This window comes from Equus przewalskii, chromosome 7 (assembly GCF_037783145.1).
Source record: "Equus przewalskii isolate Varuska chromosome 7, EquPr2, whole genome shotgun sequence".
In the NCBI taxonomy this organism is placed as follows: domain Eukaryota; kingdom Metazoa; phylum Chordata; class Mammalia; order Perissodactyla; family Equidae; genus Equus; species Equus przewalskii.
In genome coordinates this window covers 58,556,634-58,568,756 of record NC_091837.1, presented here as the reverse complement: position 1 = coordinate 58,568,756, position 12,123 = coordinate 58,556,634, and the positions used below count along the sequence as shown (strand labels likewise).

The 12,123-nt window shown below is 43.9% G+C and overlaps 1 protein-coding gene across 41 annotated transcripts in view; it reads right to left on the bottom strand.

Moving 5' to 3' along the window:
• The window catches only part of FHOD3 (formin homology 2 domain containing 3), a 455,119-nt gene that overhangs the window by 74,821 nt on the left and 368,175 nt on the right, over positions 1 to 12,123 (bottom strand). For all 41 annotated transcript variants that reach the window (XM_070629984.1, XM_070629962.1, XM_070629948.1 and 38 more), the window contains one exon: positions 9,718 to 9,932. In XM_070629984.1, the coding sequence (XP_070486085.1) occupies positions 9,718 to 9,932 (215 nt within the window). The remainder of the gene's footprint in view (positions 1 to 9,717; positions 9,933 to 12,123) is intronic.

Below are 12,123 nucleotides of genomic sequence, written 5' to 3'. Positions count from 1 at the left end.
GCCAAAATAACATTTAAGCAGAGTCACCAAGGATGAAAGGATTAAAATGGGGAAAAGTGGACACGAGAATCTTCTTGGCAGACGAAAGCGCACATGCAGAGCCTGGGAACACAGGGTGTGTGGAAGGAATGAAAGATGTCCAGTGTCAGGGGCAACAGGCCTTGTAAGGCAAGGTAGGAACCTGCGACTTTACACTAAGGGCAGTGATGGCTGCTTCAGGCAGAGGTAGGCCATGTCTCATTTTGTCTAAGATGACCCCTGCCTACGCCTGCATCACAGGCAAACTATGCTTCCCGCTGGGCCAGTTGAAGCGTGCCTGGTTGGTGTGAGGCAAACAGTCAGGAAACAACCCTGTAGATAAAGAGACTGAGGAGGAAGAGGTGAATGCCAGTTGGTGGGGCTCAAGAGAAAAAGAAAACAAATAAATGGTGCCACTGGAAGAACACATGGGTAAGTGATTGCGATTCTGGACACTGGGAAGAAGTTTTCCATCCCAGAGATCCACTGGGGGAGGTGCTGTGTTAGCACTTGAGGGGAGCAGGGGGCTGCTGGCTCCCTCTGAGGCGCTGTCACTGAGCATTGCACTTGAAGTGTCTACTAAATCCTCAGACCTCTCTATGGGGAGGGATTGCTTACTGCCCTCAGAGAGCTGAGGCCGGGAGGGAATGGTGGAGACCCAGGCCCAGGTGCCAGGCAGGAAGGGGCACGGCCCCCACTCCCAAGCACATGACCGTAAGGACCCAGCAGCCTCGTCTTCAAGGCAGGCTCAGAGTGACTGTGATAAACCAAACTTGCAAGTCAGGAGCGGCCAGGGCTCCCCACACTTGTCCATAACCACCCACGCCTGCCCATCACCTCAGACAGAGGAAGGACACAAAGCTCTGACCGCATCTTCGGGGCTGGGCAGAGGAGGAGGGGAAACACAAGGAGGATTTGGGCCAGGTGCCCGGCAGCCCTTCTCCCTGCGGTGGGTGTTAGTCTGGAAATGAAAGGAGGACATGGCAAGAAGTGCCTGGCAACATAAAAGGCGTCCAGAACTGGGATCTGTCTTCCTGGACCACGTCCTGAGAGAGCAGACTGATGGGATCTTGGCATGGCCAGAACGCATTTAGCAAAGGCCAGAAAAATGTATTTGGCGAGAACCTGCACTGACCTGATTCAGAGGGCTGTAAACTAAACTTTAAGGTTGGAGTAGAGGGTATAGGAGGAGAAAATAAATCAGAATTAAACTGGATAAAAGGATACGGTAATGGATAATTTATGCGATGTGGAAGAAATAATAGGAAAGAGGAGGTCCACAGTATACAGTATTCGGAAGGAAGTAACAAGGAACCTGGTCATCACCACCCTGGGAGGAAGGACCTATAAGCAGAACACAGCCACTAAAGGGCATTTGCTATCCAAAGGAAACAGACCTTACAGAAGAGAGAGGTTGGAGAGTCAGAATGCGAACCCATTAGCACGAGAACCACAGGGAAAGAGGGAAAATTTGAGTGTTTCTGTTGAGAGAATATAAAAGGTGCCCAGTCAGATGACTGGTCTTTCCCTCAAGCAGATCACAAAGCTGGGAGAGAGGTAAGGAAAGAGCAGACCTTGAGGATTTCAGCCAGCTCATCCCCTGTTCCAAGGCAGCGAGGGCAGACATTGACTCATCCTAGCTGGTTCTCTTTCTCTTTCCAACAGCCCAGCACTTGCTCCTCACCTGGTCCCGCAAACCTCACTAGACATCAGGCCCTGCTTGGCCTTCAAGCCAAATAAAAACAAAAGTTACTGTGTATTGAGTGCCTTCTACCCACCAGTGCAGTCCTAGGAACCACATACACAACACCCTATTTAGTTCTCATGTAGACAATATGAAGATTAAAGGAGGAAACATGTTCAGAGAGGTTAAGTAACTTGTCCAGGGCTACACTGCAGGCTGGATACTCTCAGATTGCTCCTCCAGTCCCATTCTCTGTTCTGCTCTGTGTCCTGGGAGGCTGGCCTCTACAGAGAGTACCTCCTGCGTTTGTGTTCTCTCTCACTTTCAGATGGGTCAGCCCCCCGGAGGTGCCAGCAAAGGTGGGAGGAAGGAGAAGCCGGAGTATTTATGCCCCTGCTCTCTCTCCATGTTTGTTCTCAGTTTGACAGAGGTTGTCAGGCCACTGTTTCTGTCCCGTGGGCTCCCTCCCAAGGCCACAGGCCTTACCAGGTCCCAGCCATTCACCAAGTTCCTCCAGGTCTGGAGGTGGGAGCAGGTTGACAGTTTCCCACTGTGGCCGATCTGGTCTCTGGGTGCTTTCCTATCTGCTGATGCTCCCTTGACCCTCTCCACCCCTTGGCAAGCCCGTCCCTCCACTGACTGCCTTCAGACACCCTCTGAACATGTGCCATCTGCTTCCAACAGGACCTCACTGACAAACACAGCAAATGCTAACAGAGCTGGGATCTGAACCTTGATCAGCCTGACTGAAAAAGCTTGAGCTGTTAATAGTGATGTTACACTGTGTGGTCGGTGACTCAGGACACAAAGGAGAAGCACATAATCATTCCTGAAAAACAAACAAACAAAACACACAGTGGGCATGAACCTTCCAGTTCTTCAGTGTCCCTGACAGTGGAGTCCAGAGTGTCCAATTTTTCTTTGAAGAGATAAATCGCTGGTAAAAAAGATCTGAAGTTAATAAGTCTTTGGGTGGCTTCAATTGATTTCATTCTGTGATGGTGTCTCGATGACTTTGCCAGGGCTTGGCTTTCTGACAAGACTTATGAAACCCAAGTCTGGGCTGGCCAGTTCTATAATAGTTGCTCCAAACTGTGTAGATTCCAGGGACCTCCCCAGTTCATAGCTAATAACTAACACCATCAACTTTAAACTTGTGGTCCCAAGAGAAAAAGCTCACAACTTTGAAAATTCTTTAGAATTTGCCTTTGGTCTTGGGCCAGTTTTGCAAAGCTGTTCACTCACATTCACTCTAGAGCAGTGTTTCTCAGCCTTGGTGCTATGGATATTTGGGGTCAGGTAATTCTTTGTGGTGGGGCTGTCCTGTGCATCGTAGGAATGGCAGCATTCCTGCCTTCTACCCACTAGAGGCCAATATCACCTCCTCCCCAGTTGTCACAATCAAAAATGTCTCTAGACACTGCCAAATGTCCCCTAGGGGAAAAATCGCCCCTGGTTGAGAATCACTGCTCTATAGGAATAGTTTCATTAGGAAGGGCCAAATTCCGTCTACTCAAGCTTTACAAAAGAAATACTTTATCATCTGAAAAATACTGTTTCATCAGTCTAATGAATTTGTATGCCTTCAAAATTAAGTCCAGCTTTGTCCTCAAAACTCAGACCTAGATTTTTCCAAACAGGTTTAATTGAGCCTAAGCCACCTCTTAAGATGAAAACCATCCATGGTCAAAAACTATCTTCAACAGCCCCTTTGAAAGGTACCACTTTATAGCTCTTGTACCTACCCTCACAGTTCCAACAATCAAGGTTTTCATTTAGCTTTAATGCCATAAGAAGTACTGGGCTTATAGTCACGAACCATGTGAGCTCCAAAGACAAATCCTTAAATTCTCAAATCACATTTGACGCAGCAAGTCGTCCACACTACAAGAGTCACATGAGAGTCAGGAATGGCTCAAGAATAAAACAGACCCATGGCCCTCATGTCATGCTTACATGGGGACAAACACCTGAGTTGGATGTGGGGAAAGATTACACACACTATTTAAACTGTAATTTCCACTCCCCACTATTGCCCTTGAGAGTATCCTTCTGATTAAGTTCACTTGGTTAAACATGAATATGATATAATTTCACTGTAGTATCAATACAGGACAAAAAAAGAAGTCAGATTCAGGGGCCGGCCCGGTGGCGCAGCGGTTAAGTTCGCATGTTCCGCTTCTCGGCGGCCCGGGATTCGCTGGTTCGGATCCCGGGTGCGGACATGGCACCGCTTGGCAGCCATGCTGTGGTAGGCGTCCCACATATAAAGTAGAGGAAGATGGGCACCGATGTTAGCTCAGGACCAGGCTTCCTCAGCAAAAAGAGGAGGACTGGCAGTAGTTAGCTGAGGGCTAATCTTCCTCAAAAAAAGAAGTCAGATTCAGGTCCAATTATTCTAATATTGATTAACACATAGATTCTACTTCATGCTATAAACAGAAAGTGAAAAGCAATTTAAGTGATTCAGATGGCAATGTCTAAGGAGGTGAGTATACACATCCCGAGTTCAAGAAGGCCAAGGCTGGAGATGCACACTGGGCAGTTTTTAGTGTATGGATGGTAGTTAAAAATCAGGTGGGTGAGGGCACAGTCAGAGGGTGTGGCATGAAAGGAAAAGGTTTCTAGGAAAGAAAGCTTAAAAAACAAATCCGACACTTAGGAAATGGGTGGAAGAGTAAGAGGATTGAAACAAAACAATGAGAAAGATTAAGACAAAATGATGAGAAAACAATGATGAGAAATGTAGAAGACATGAAAGCCAAATAACACATTGAGTCTGGAGATTATCTAGAGGATGCACAGGAATCTAGAGCTGCTGGATCTAGAAAGTCAACAAAAAAGTGACTAGAACTTCCCAATGTACCTGGTGGAGGCAGCTTTCTCTGAGGAAGTATCTCCCTCTGGTACAAAGGGAAGACATGCTTACTGCTGAATCTTCGGGATTTGGGGTCCCTAAGCTCAGGGGTCCTCTCAGTGTGTGTGCAGTATCACTTGGGCCTATTCACACCACCTTGTGGGAAATGGGGCTAAGGAAAATAGCATAAATGTTGATACTCTGGCTACTACTATTGCTTTGGGTAATAAAGTCTATTGTCTCTAACCCAGGAGTTTCGCATCTTCTGCCAACATCTATGAAAATCGTGGAAGACTAACTTACCAGCTTGCAAGTACGGTAAAGCCTCAGACTCACAGTTTTTGATACCTAATTGTTGTTTATGAAATTATCATGTTGATCACATAATACCCTTCTTTAACAACTTTCTCAATGCCATTCTGAGCCTTGTCTTTATTTAAGTATCCTTAAGTAAAATTTATACTTTGTCTACTTCAAAAGGACTCAAGACCATTTAATGTTTTAAAATAGGTGCAAGAAAGCACACTGCAGGCAACTGTCATTCTCTATAGGAGGAAATAAGGGAATATTTTGCCTTTTTCCATTTTTAGAGACAGAGAAATAGTAAGGCAGGAAAAATCCAATGATTTGCAAAGGCTCTCAAAACGTTCCATAGCAGGTGTAAAAGCAGGCAGGGCCTTGGCCTTGGGTAGAGTTCCTAAGAGATTTTGTCTAATTGACCAAATGGCATCAAGTAGCAGCAGTCAAGTGAGGTATGGGAAGATGGGGCAGCCCTGAGTCACAGAACCACAAGGAATCTAGTTTCCTGCCAATTCAAGAAATACTGGACTGAAGGTGTCCAAGAGCTTTATGCAAGGGAACCAGCATGCATTAAGTTGATGATTGATGATATTCTATTGCTACTGTGCCAGTTGGAAATAGGATACCAGATGTTTCTGATTTCTTCCATGTGGATTAGGCAACCTAGGAGAGTGTCTACACCTGAAGGAGACTCAAAACATGTTACACAACGAAGGTGACAAAGACGCTCAGTGAGTGACTGGTAACAATGACAACAGCCATGATGATGAATGACACCTACATGAAAAACAATTATTCATTTAAATGAACTGCACATTTCATGATATAATTATACGTCTATATTTTATTTCCAGGTTTGAGGATAAGGAGGCTAGAGGAATTGCCATATTTACCAGTACTTTAAATGCCTGGATCTGTGAGAGAAAATATCAGAATACCATGTCAATAATTTCCATAAATGCCTCCAGGTGAATGCTGGTAAGTAGCCCCCATACTTGATATCTCTGGGGCCAAACAATGAGATAGTTGGAAATACCTAGGAATCAAATTACAGGTAGAAAAAATCACTATTGAACACATTTTTCCCTGACATAAAATTAATATAGTGTGGCAAAATTTTCAAATGAATTTCTAAGTATTGTTTCTGTGTGCAATATAAAGAATACCAAGCTTAAAATGAGAAAAATAATCTAGCCATTATGCATGCTTTCCTGGATAGATTAGTGGGTGAAAGCTGCTTGTAAACTCTTGACAGCAGCTTCCTTCCACCCGAATGGTCATCTCTCTCCACCTAGCCTCAGGAGGGACTCAGGTGTCAGGACAAGGAACAACAAAGGAACACAGTTCAATCCTGGGACACCCTGCAGGGACCACCACCAACACCGGGTTTTCAGATGAGTGGTTTTCTCCTCTTTGTTTCCATGAAGTAGGTTACCTATATCTGATACCCACTGAGATAATAGGTTACCTTGCTATATCGACTTCACTTGTGGGTACACAGATTGTTATTAATCCTCAGAGTAACTGTCTCAAGAGTCATATTGAAGAACTCCATCCCAATAAGAACACTATACCTATTTCTCTGATTACTCATAATAACTTGTTTCCAGAGTCATCTGTGAGTTTCCTAAAATAATAGGAAATAAACTTATTAGATAGATATTCTGATGTATACCACCAGGCTCAGTGAAAATAAGGGAAGGATAATTAAAACAATAAATGAAGAGAGGGGTCCTTCCATGTTTACCTAAATTGGGTGCTGTCTCTATTAATTACAGCACAGTGCAAATGAGAACACATGTATGTTTGTTCCTCATGTGGGCCTGGCAGTTTCACATGGTGCAAAAATATTCAGACCATCACCACTAAGTCTGGTCCATATTGGGACAAACATCTGCTGTGAGCCACAGTAGGGTCAGATGGAAAAACAATTCAAGCACACATTGACTTGATAGTGGGTGGCATAATTTATACAAAAGTTACAGCAGATTGAGCTGGGAAGCTTTTTTTGGCTGAAAGTTCTCAGTAGATGGCACATAATGGTATTGGTATTTTACCATTAGGCCTTCCCTCTTTCAAAATATATTTTGTAGGAGAAAAGGAAAAGAAGATTCTGATGTTTTCATATCTTCTGCTATTAAAAGTTCTCCAGAATCTGAGTAAGGAGTTTTACTAAAAGAACCCATAAAGTGATTTTAATACTGAAGTACATATAATTCAATAACAAATATTCATTTTTCCTCTTTTTTTGTCAATATAATTCTGAAATGTGGGCCATAATTTTTGCAGATATTGGGGAGAGGTTAAGCAAAGGGACGATGCGGCATTAACGTGAATACCACCACAAACACTGTGGAACCATGACCCTGATCAACAGCTGGGTTTGGTACCAAAACACTGGTTCTACTTCCAGTGTGGTGCCAACAATATCCGAAGCAAATCTTCCCATCTATTTGAGCCTCAGTAAAACACAGATAATAGCATCTCCCCTACTTATTCAGATGCAAGACATTAAATAGTAACACTTGGGAGGAAGGGGCAGAGCATGCGAAAAAAATGTGAAGTGGATTATTATCAGATTATTCCACAAGAATAAAGTATAACAAAGCAAGTCAACCCCTGGCACATTTAGACCACATAACACCAGGTATTTGGTGTAGGACAAACATCTGGACGTGTGGTTATATTTTTATTCTTCCTCCAGATGTTGGGATATTGTAAATGTTAGGGATAAGAAAAAAATTACTTTGAGCATTTGAAAATGGGGTCTGGTAAACAGAATAGACTGTTAATTGGATGCCAGCAGAATGTTTCAAAGAACAATAACAAGGTAGGCTGACATCAACCTTTCTGTCACCCAACTTTGTACTTCTGCCGTAAGGGCAAAGACCTCCAAACCAGAAGGAAGCCTCAGCAGTTCTTTTTGCGACTATCCTCTCACAGCATTTCTTCTTATACACTTACAATTTCCAATTGTATAATTCAGTTAGCATTAGGATAAGGAGGTTAGAATACTTTGCTGGTTCCAACTGATTTGGATGATAATTACTTAACATATGATTGACAGCCTTCTAGATTCCACAGAGCCATTGCCTTTTTTTTTTTTTTTTCAGGAAAAAGCAGACATTATATAATGCTATTTTAATAATTTGTAATTATGTCTAAATTCAAGTTCAGTATTTCTTTCTCAAATACAGGTATCACTTATTCTGTGATTTCAGTCAAACATTCTCTCAGAGTCTATTAATCCCTTTTCTGTAGAGGAGAATGACATTTGCTACTCACCCTTCTTATTACATACTGAAATAACTTTATTTTTCCCAAATGCATATTGAGTATATACAAAATAAGTATCTTGTGTGTTCTTATTGAAGTTTAAAATATTCTGTGCTTTTAATTGGATAGAATGGCCTCAAGTTTGACTATAACTGGACAAAATACTGGAGGAACTGTCTTTTTGCCACAAACAACAAGCAGATTAAAAATTCTGAGGACAAACGATATTTATAGATACTGACAATTCCCTCTTAGCTTGGGGCCATTCTGCATTTCACAGTTTAGATAAACATTCTATCAACTGCTGGAGGTACAACTCTTAGAGTCAAAAAAAGTTCCAAGATTAAGTGCTGAACCACAACTGTGCAAGGGAATATTTCTCATATTGCCTCTGGAAACACCACAATTTAGATAGAGGGTGATATCAGGCAGGGTTTGGAAAGCACAGGGCTACTATAGAACAGTCTGTTTTCTTGATTCTCAGAATCTCAATATTTTAAGACCGACATTACTCATCTATGACTGAGCCATCTGCCTGAGACAATCTTCCATGGCTCGGGGACCAGGAGTAACTGGATGTGATGGAAAGCTGTGGTGGAGCCAGCCTGCTCCTGCAGAATGAGCCCCGAGGCTTGGAGAGCCGACGAGGAATTGGACAGACAAGATTGTTCCGTTACATCCAGTTCTGCTGAGGTCATGGAGTCCTGCCTTGTTTAAATTAAACTTTATGCCATATTTAGTCAACCCTCCTAGAGTTAAAAGTTTAGTGTCTCTGTTGTCTTCAGTTGGCTAAGTCTAGATCAGGCTTCCAGCCATAACACTGGATTCAACCAAACAGTGCTAGTTGCAGGGTTAATCAACACAACACTGTGTAGGCGCCTGTGCCCAAGAACCATCCTCTCTCTTAATGCGAAAGAAAATGACCCACAATTTGCAGAGCAATCAAAAAAACAGCTGATGCTCCAAGGCTGCAGTGTACAATATCATTGTTTTTATTCCAAATAAAGCTAAGACGACAGGGAATTTCTCCAGGGCCAGCCTGTCTGTCTGCACACAAGCATCTGCACCCACACCCACGCACCAGTAATCTTTACTATTTTCAATTTTTTCTACTTCAATATATAACTTCTATTTTCACTACATCCACATTTTTCTTTGCTTGCTTTAATTAATTTCATTCTCCACCATTTTAATTTAAAGCAGACCGACAATTCCTAGGCTAAAAAAATTTAAAAGTGGTCACTTCATTGGGCAGATCCGATAAATAAATAATACCCAAATTATAGAGTACTAAGTTAAAACCTTATGATTTAGTATTAAATGCCAAAGTCAGTCTAATTTTCGATATTCTCCCTTTTCAATGATCATACATTTACAGTCTTTGTAAATAATCTTGTTTTAATATAAGTGGCTCAGAAGACATCTAGTTTATCAGTGGCAGCACAGGTTGCAGTCGCTCCAAACTTACCCTTAGTTGCCTCTCAGTATTAGTTTGCACATAGGAATGGTTACTATTGCCCAGAAGAAGCTTGTCTGATGTTAATTAACCCATCAGTTTCCCCTCTACTCTCCTTGCACTCACCTTGGGGATGCTGAGGTGTTCCTGGGGAGGAGGATGATACTGTGAGAGCCTCTTGTGAGTCTGGAGACGAAGGGCTATGGCTCAGATGGGCGGGGGAGGCAGGGGCTGCCGGTGAGGTCAGGTCCAAGGAGAGGTCAGCTCTGCCCCGGCTCACACTCCGGCTTCTCAGTTCCTTCTCGTGTGCCTCAGCTGCCAACTGCTCCAAGTATTTGTATCTGAAAGTTAAATTCCAAAGGGTTTCCGTAAAAAGAAAGAGGAGCCCGTGGCTGATGCTTGTTTATGGATGAAACACCTGCAGAGTGAGCTGGTTTCCTGATGCACAGAGCACAGCGCAGGGCTGGCTGGAGGGCCAGTCTGCCAAAAACACCCAGCAAAGCCAAGATGCTAATGATTAAAAATCCCGCATCATTCATAACCAAACAAATAGGGGGAAACGGCAACATCACAGTCTCCAGATATTGGATCGCTGTTACAGAATCCTATTTTGCTCTTTTAGAAAGCATTTGTACAAATAAGCAAAACAGCACTAATGACTGTCAAAAAGCCCTAACAGTGACAGCTGAAAACCACACGCCCTCACTGCTCGCAGCTGTGAGGGGAGGGTGCCTTGGGGTGGCGGAGAGGAACAATGCCCCCCAAATACCAAAACGGATTGTTGGACGAAGGCCTCCCTGAATTTCTGAACCTGCTTCAATGCTAACAGCAACACGACTGGAATTCACTTTGTTCTCTCAGTGTCGACCATGGAAACTTTTTTATACTCTAACATATTTCTGAGTAGGGCTCAGACATCCAATAGCTCGGACCTGACGTCACATATAGTTTATTCATCAAAGTCAGTTTAAGAGAACAAAGATACATCTGTTTTGCATTTCAGGCAGGCAGAACCCACTAACTGTTTATTAAGACCAGCTACCAATCATATTCCTCAGAGTGCGCTTTATAGATCAGACCAAAATAACTGAAATATGTGCCTCTTCCAGATGTCTGCTAATTTTACCCACCATTATTTGTGCAGAAATAAATCTATGAATGCAGCTGTAGCTGGTTTCTATCTTATCTACTGTAAACATTGCAACAGCTTCTTCAAGACCCTCGCTCACATCCATCCAGATTCACTACTTCAATGTCTCCCAGTGGGCAAGCCCCCAACCATACACTGCACATGGCACTCCTAATTCACTCCGGTAAGAAAGGCAGAGCATATCTATAAAACCTTTAAAAGAAGGCATTTAAAAAGCATCATTTCTTCATCCAACCCTAAGGTGGGCGTGGCTCCCTCAGGTCTGTAATCATCACCTCTTCTCCCTGCCAGTCCAAAGCTGTCTGCCTTTCATGCCAGGCTCGCACGCTCCTCTCCCTCAGTGAAGCCGGCCTTGACCACCACAGCTGGAAGCGATCTCGGCCTTGCCTCTGAACTCATGTTGGATATGTAGTCCGTTCAACTCAGATGGCATTTTACATTTAATGCCTGACATATTTAGTCATCTTTTCACATGTGTATGTCTGTTTTCAACAAGCAGATAATAGGGTTTTTGAGAAGAGGAAGATTAACATCCTTAGTTCCTTCCCTCGGCGCCTTGCATTTGTCTGCTGACAGGAAGCAGGGAAGCACGCAGGGAGAGCCTGCCCAGCAGCCCCACCCCGGCAGGGGTCCACCTGCAGCACAGGATGCCGAGGGGGCAAACTACCCTATTTCACTTTCTCGGGGAGTGAGCTGACTTTCATGGTGAATCTCTGATAAACTGTGTGATGGCTCAGCATATACAAACATCTGAGGCTTGGCTCCCAGAGCAGCTGCCTCACGGTTAGAGGGGGAAGCTACACCCAGAGAGAAGGCTTTAGAAACTCTGGACTTTCCTTGTCAACAATGTTGCCTCTCAAAAGGTAGGAGAGGTAACAAAAGGAAGATATTTCTGAACTTAATTTAGACCAGCAAGGAAAAACCGCCTGGCTGTGGAAGTGACGGGAATCTTGGAAGAAAGTGGTCTTGGGAGTAAGTGTCAGAGCCCCGTAGGAGGTATATTTTAAGTGAGATGGAAGACTTTGTGAGTGTAGGTGTCCCTGTACTGAGTCCAAGCCTTCTGTGACAGGAGAAAGGGGCAGGTGAGGAATGAACTGCAAATAAGGGGACCTGCCCAGGTGCAGGAAATCGGAATCTTGGAGCCGGAAAGCAGGGCTCTAACAAAATGAGAGTGAAGCCTTGTGTGAAAGGCTTCAGGCCAGGAGGACAATCCATTTACGACCTGCATTTCAGCTGGCCTGGCCCTAGTCCTGGCTTCTCCATACCCATCCCTGTGGGCAGCAAGGCTGGCAGGCATGTGCTGGCAGCGAAAGGGGTCACCCCATTTCTAGGGACTCCAGGGGTTGGGCAGACATGACTCAAATACTATTCTCATGTGCCCC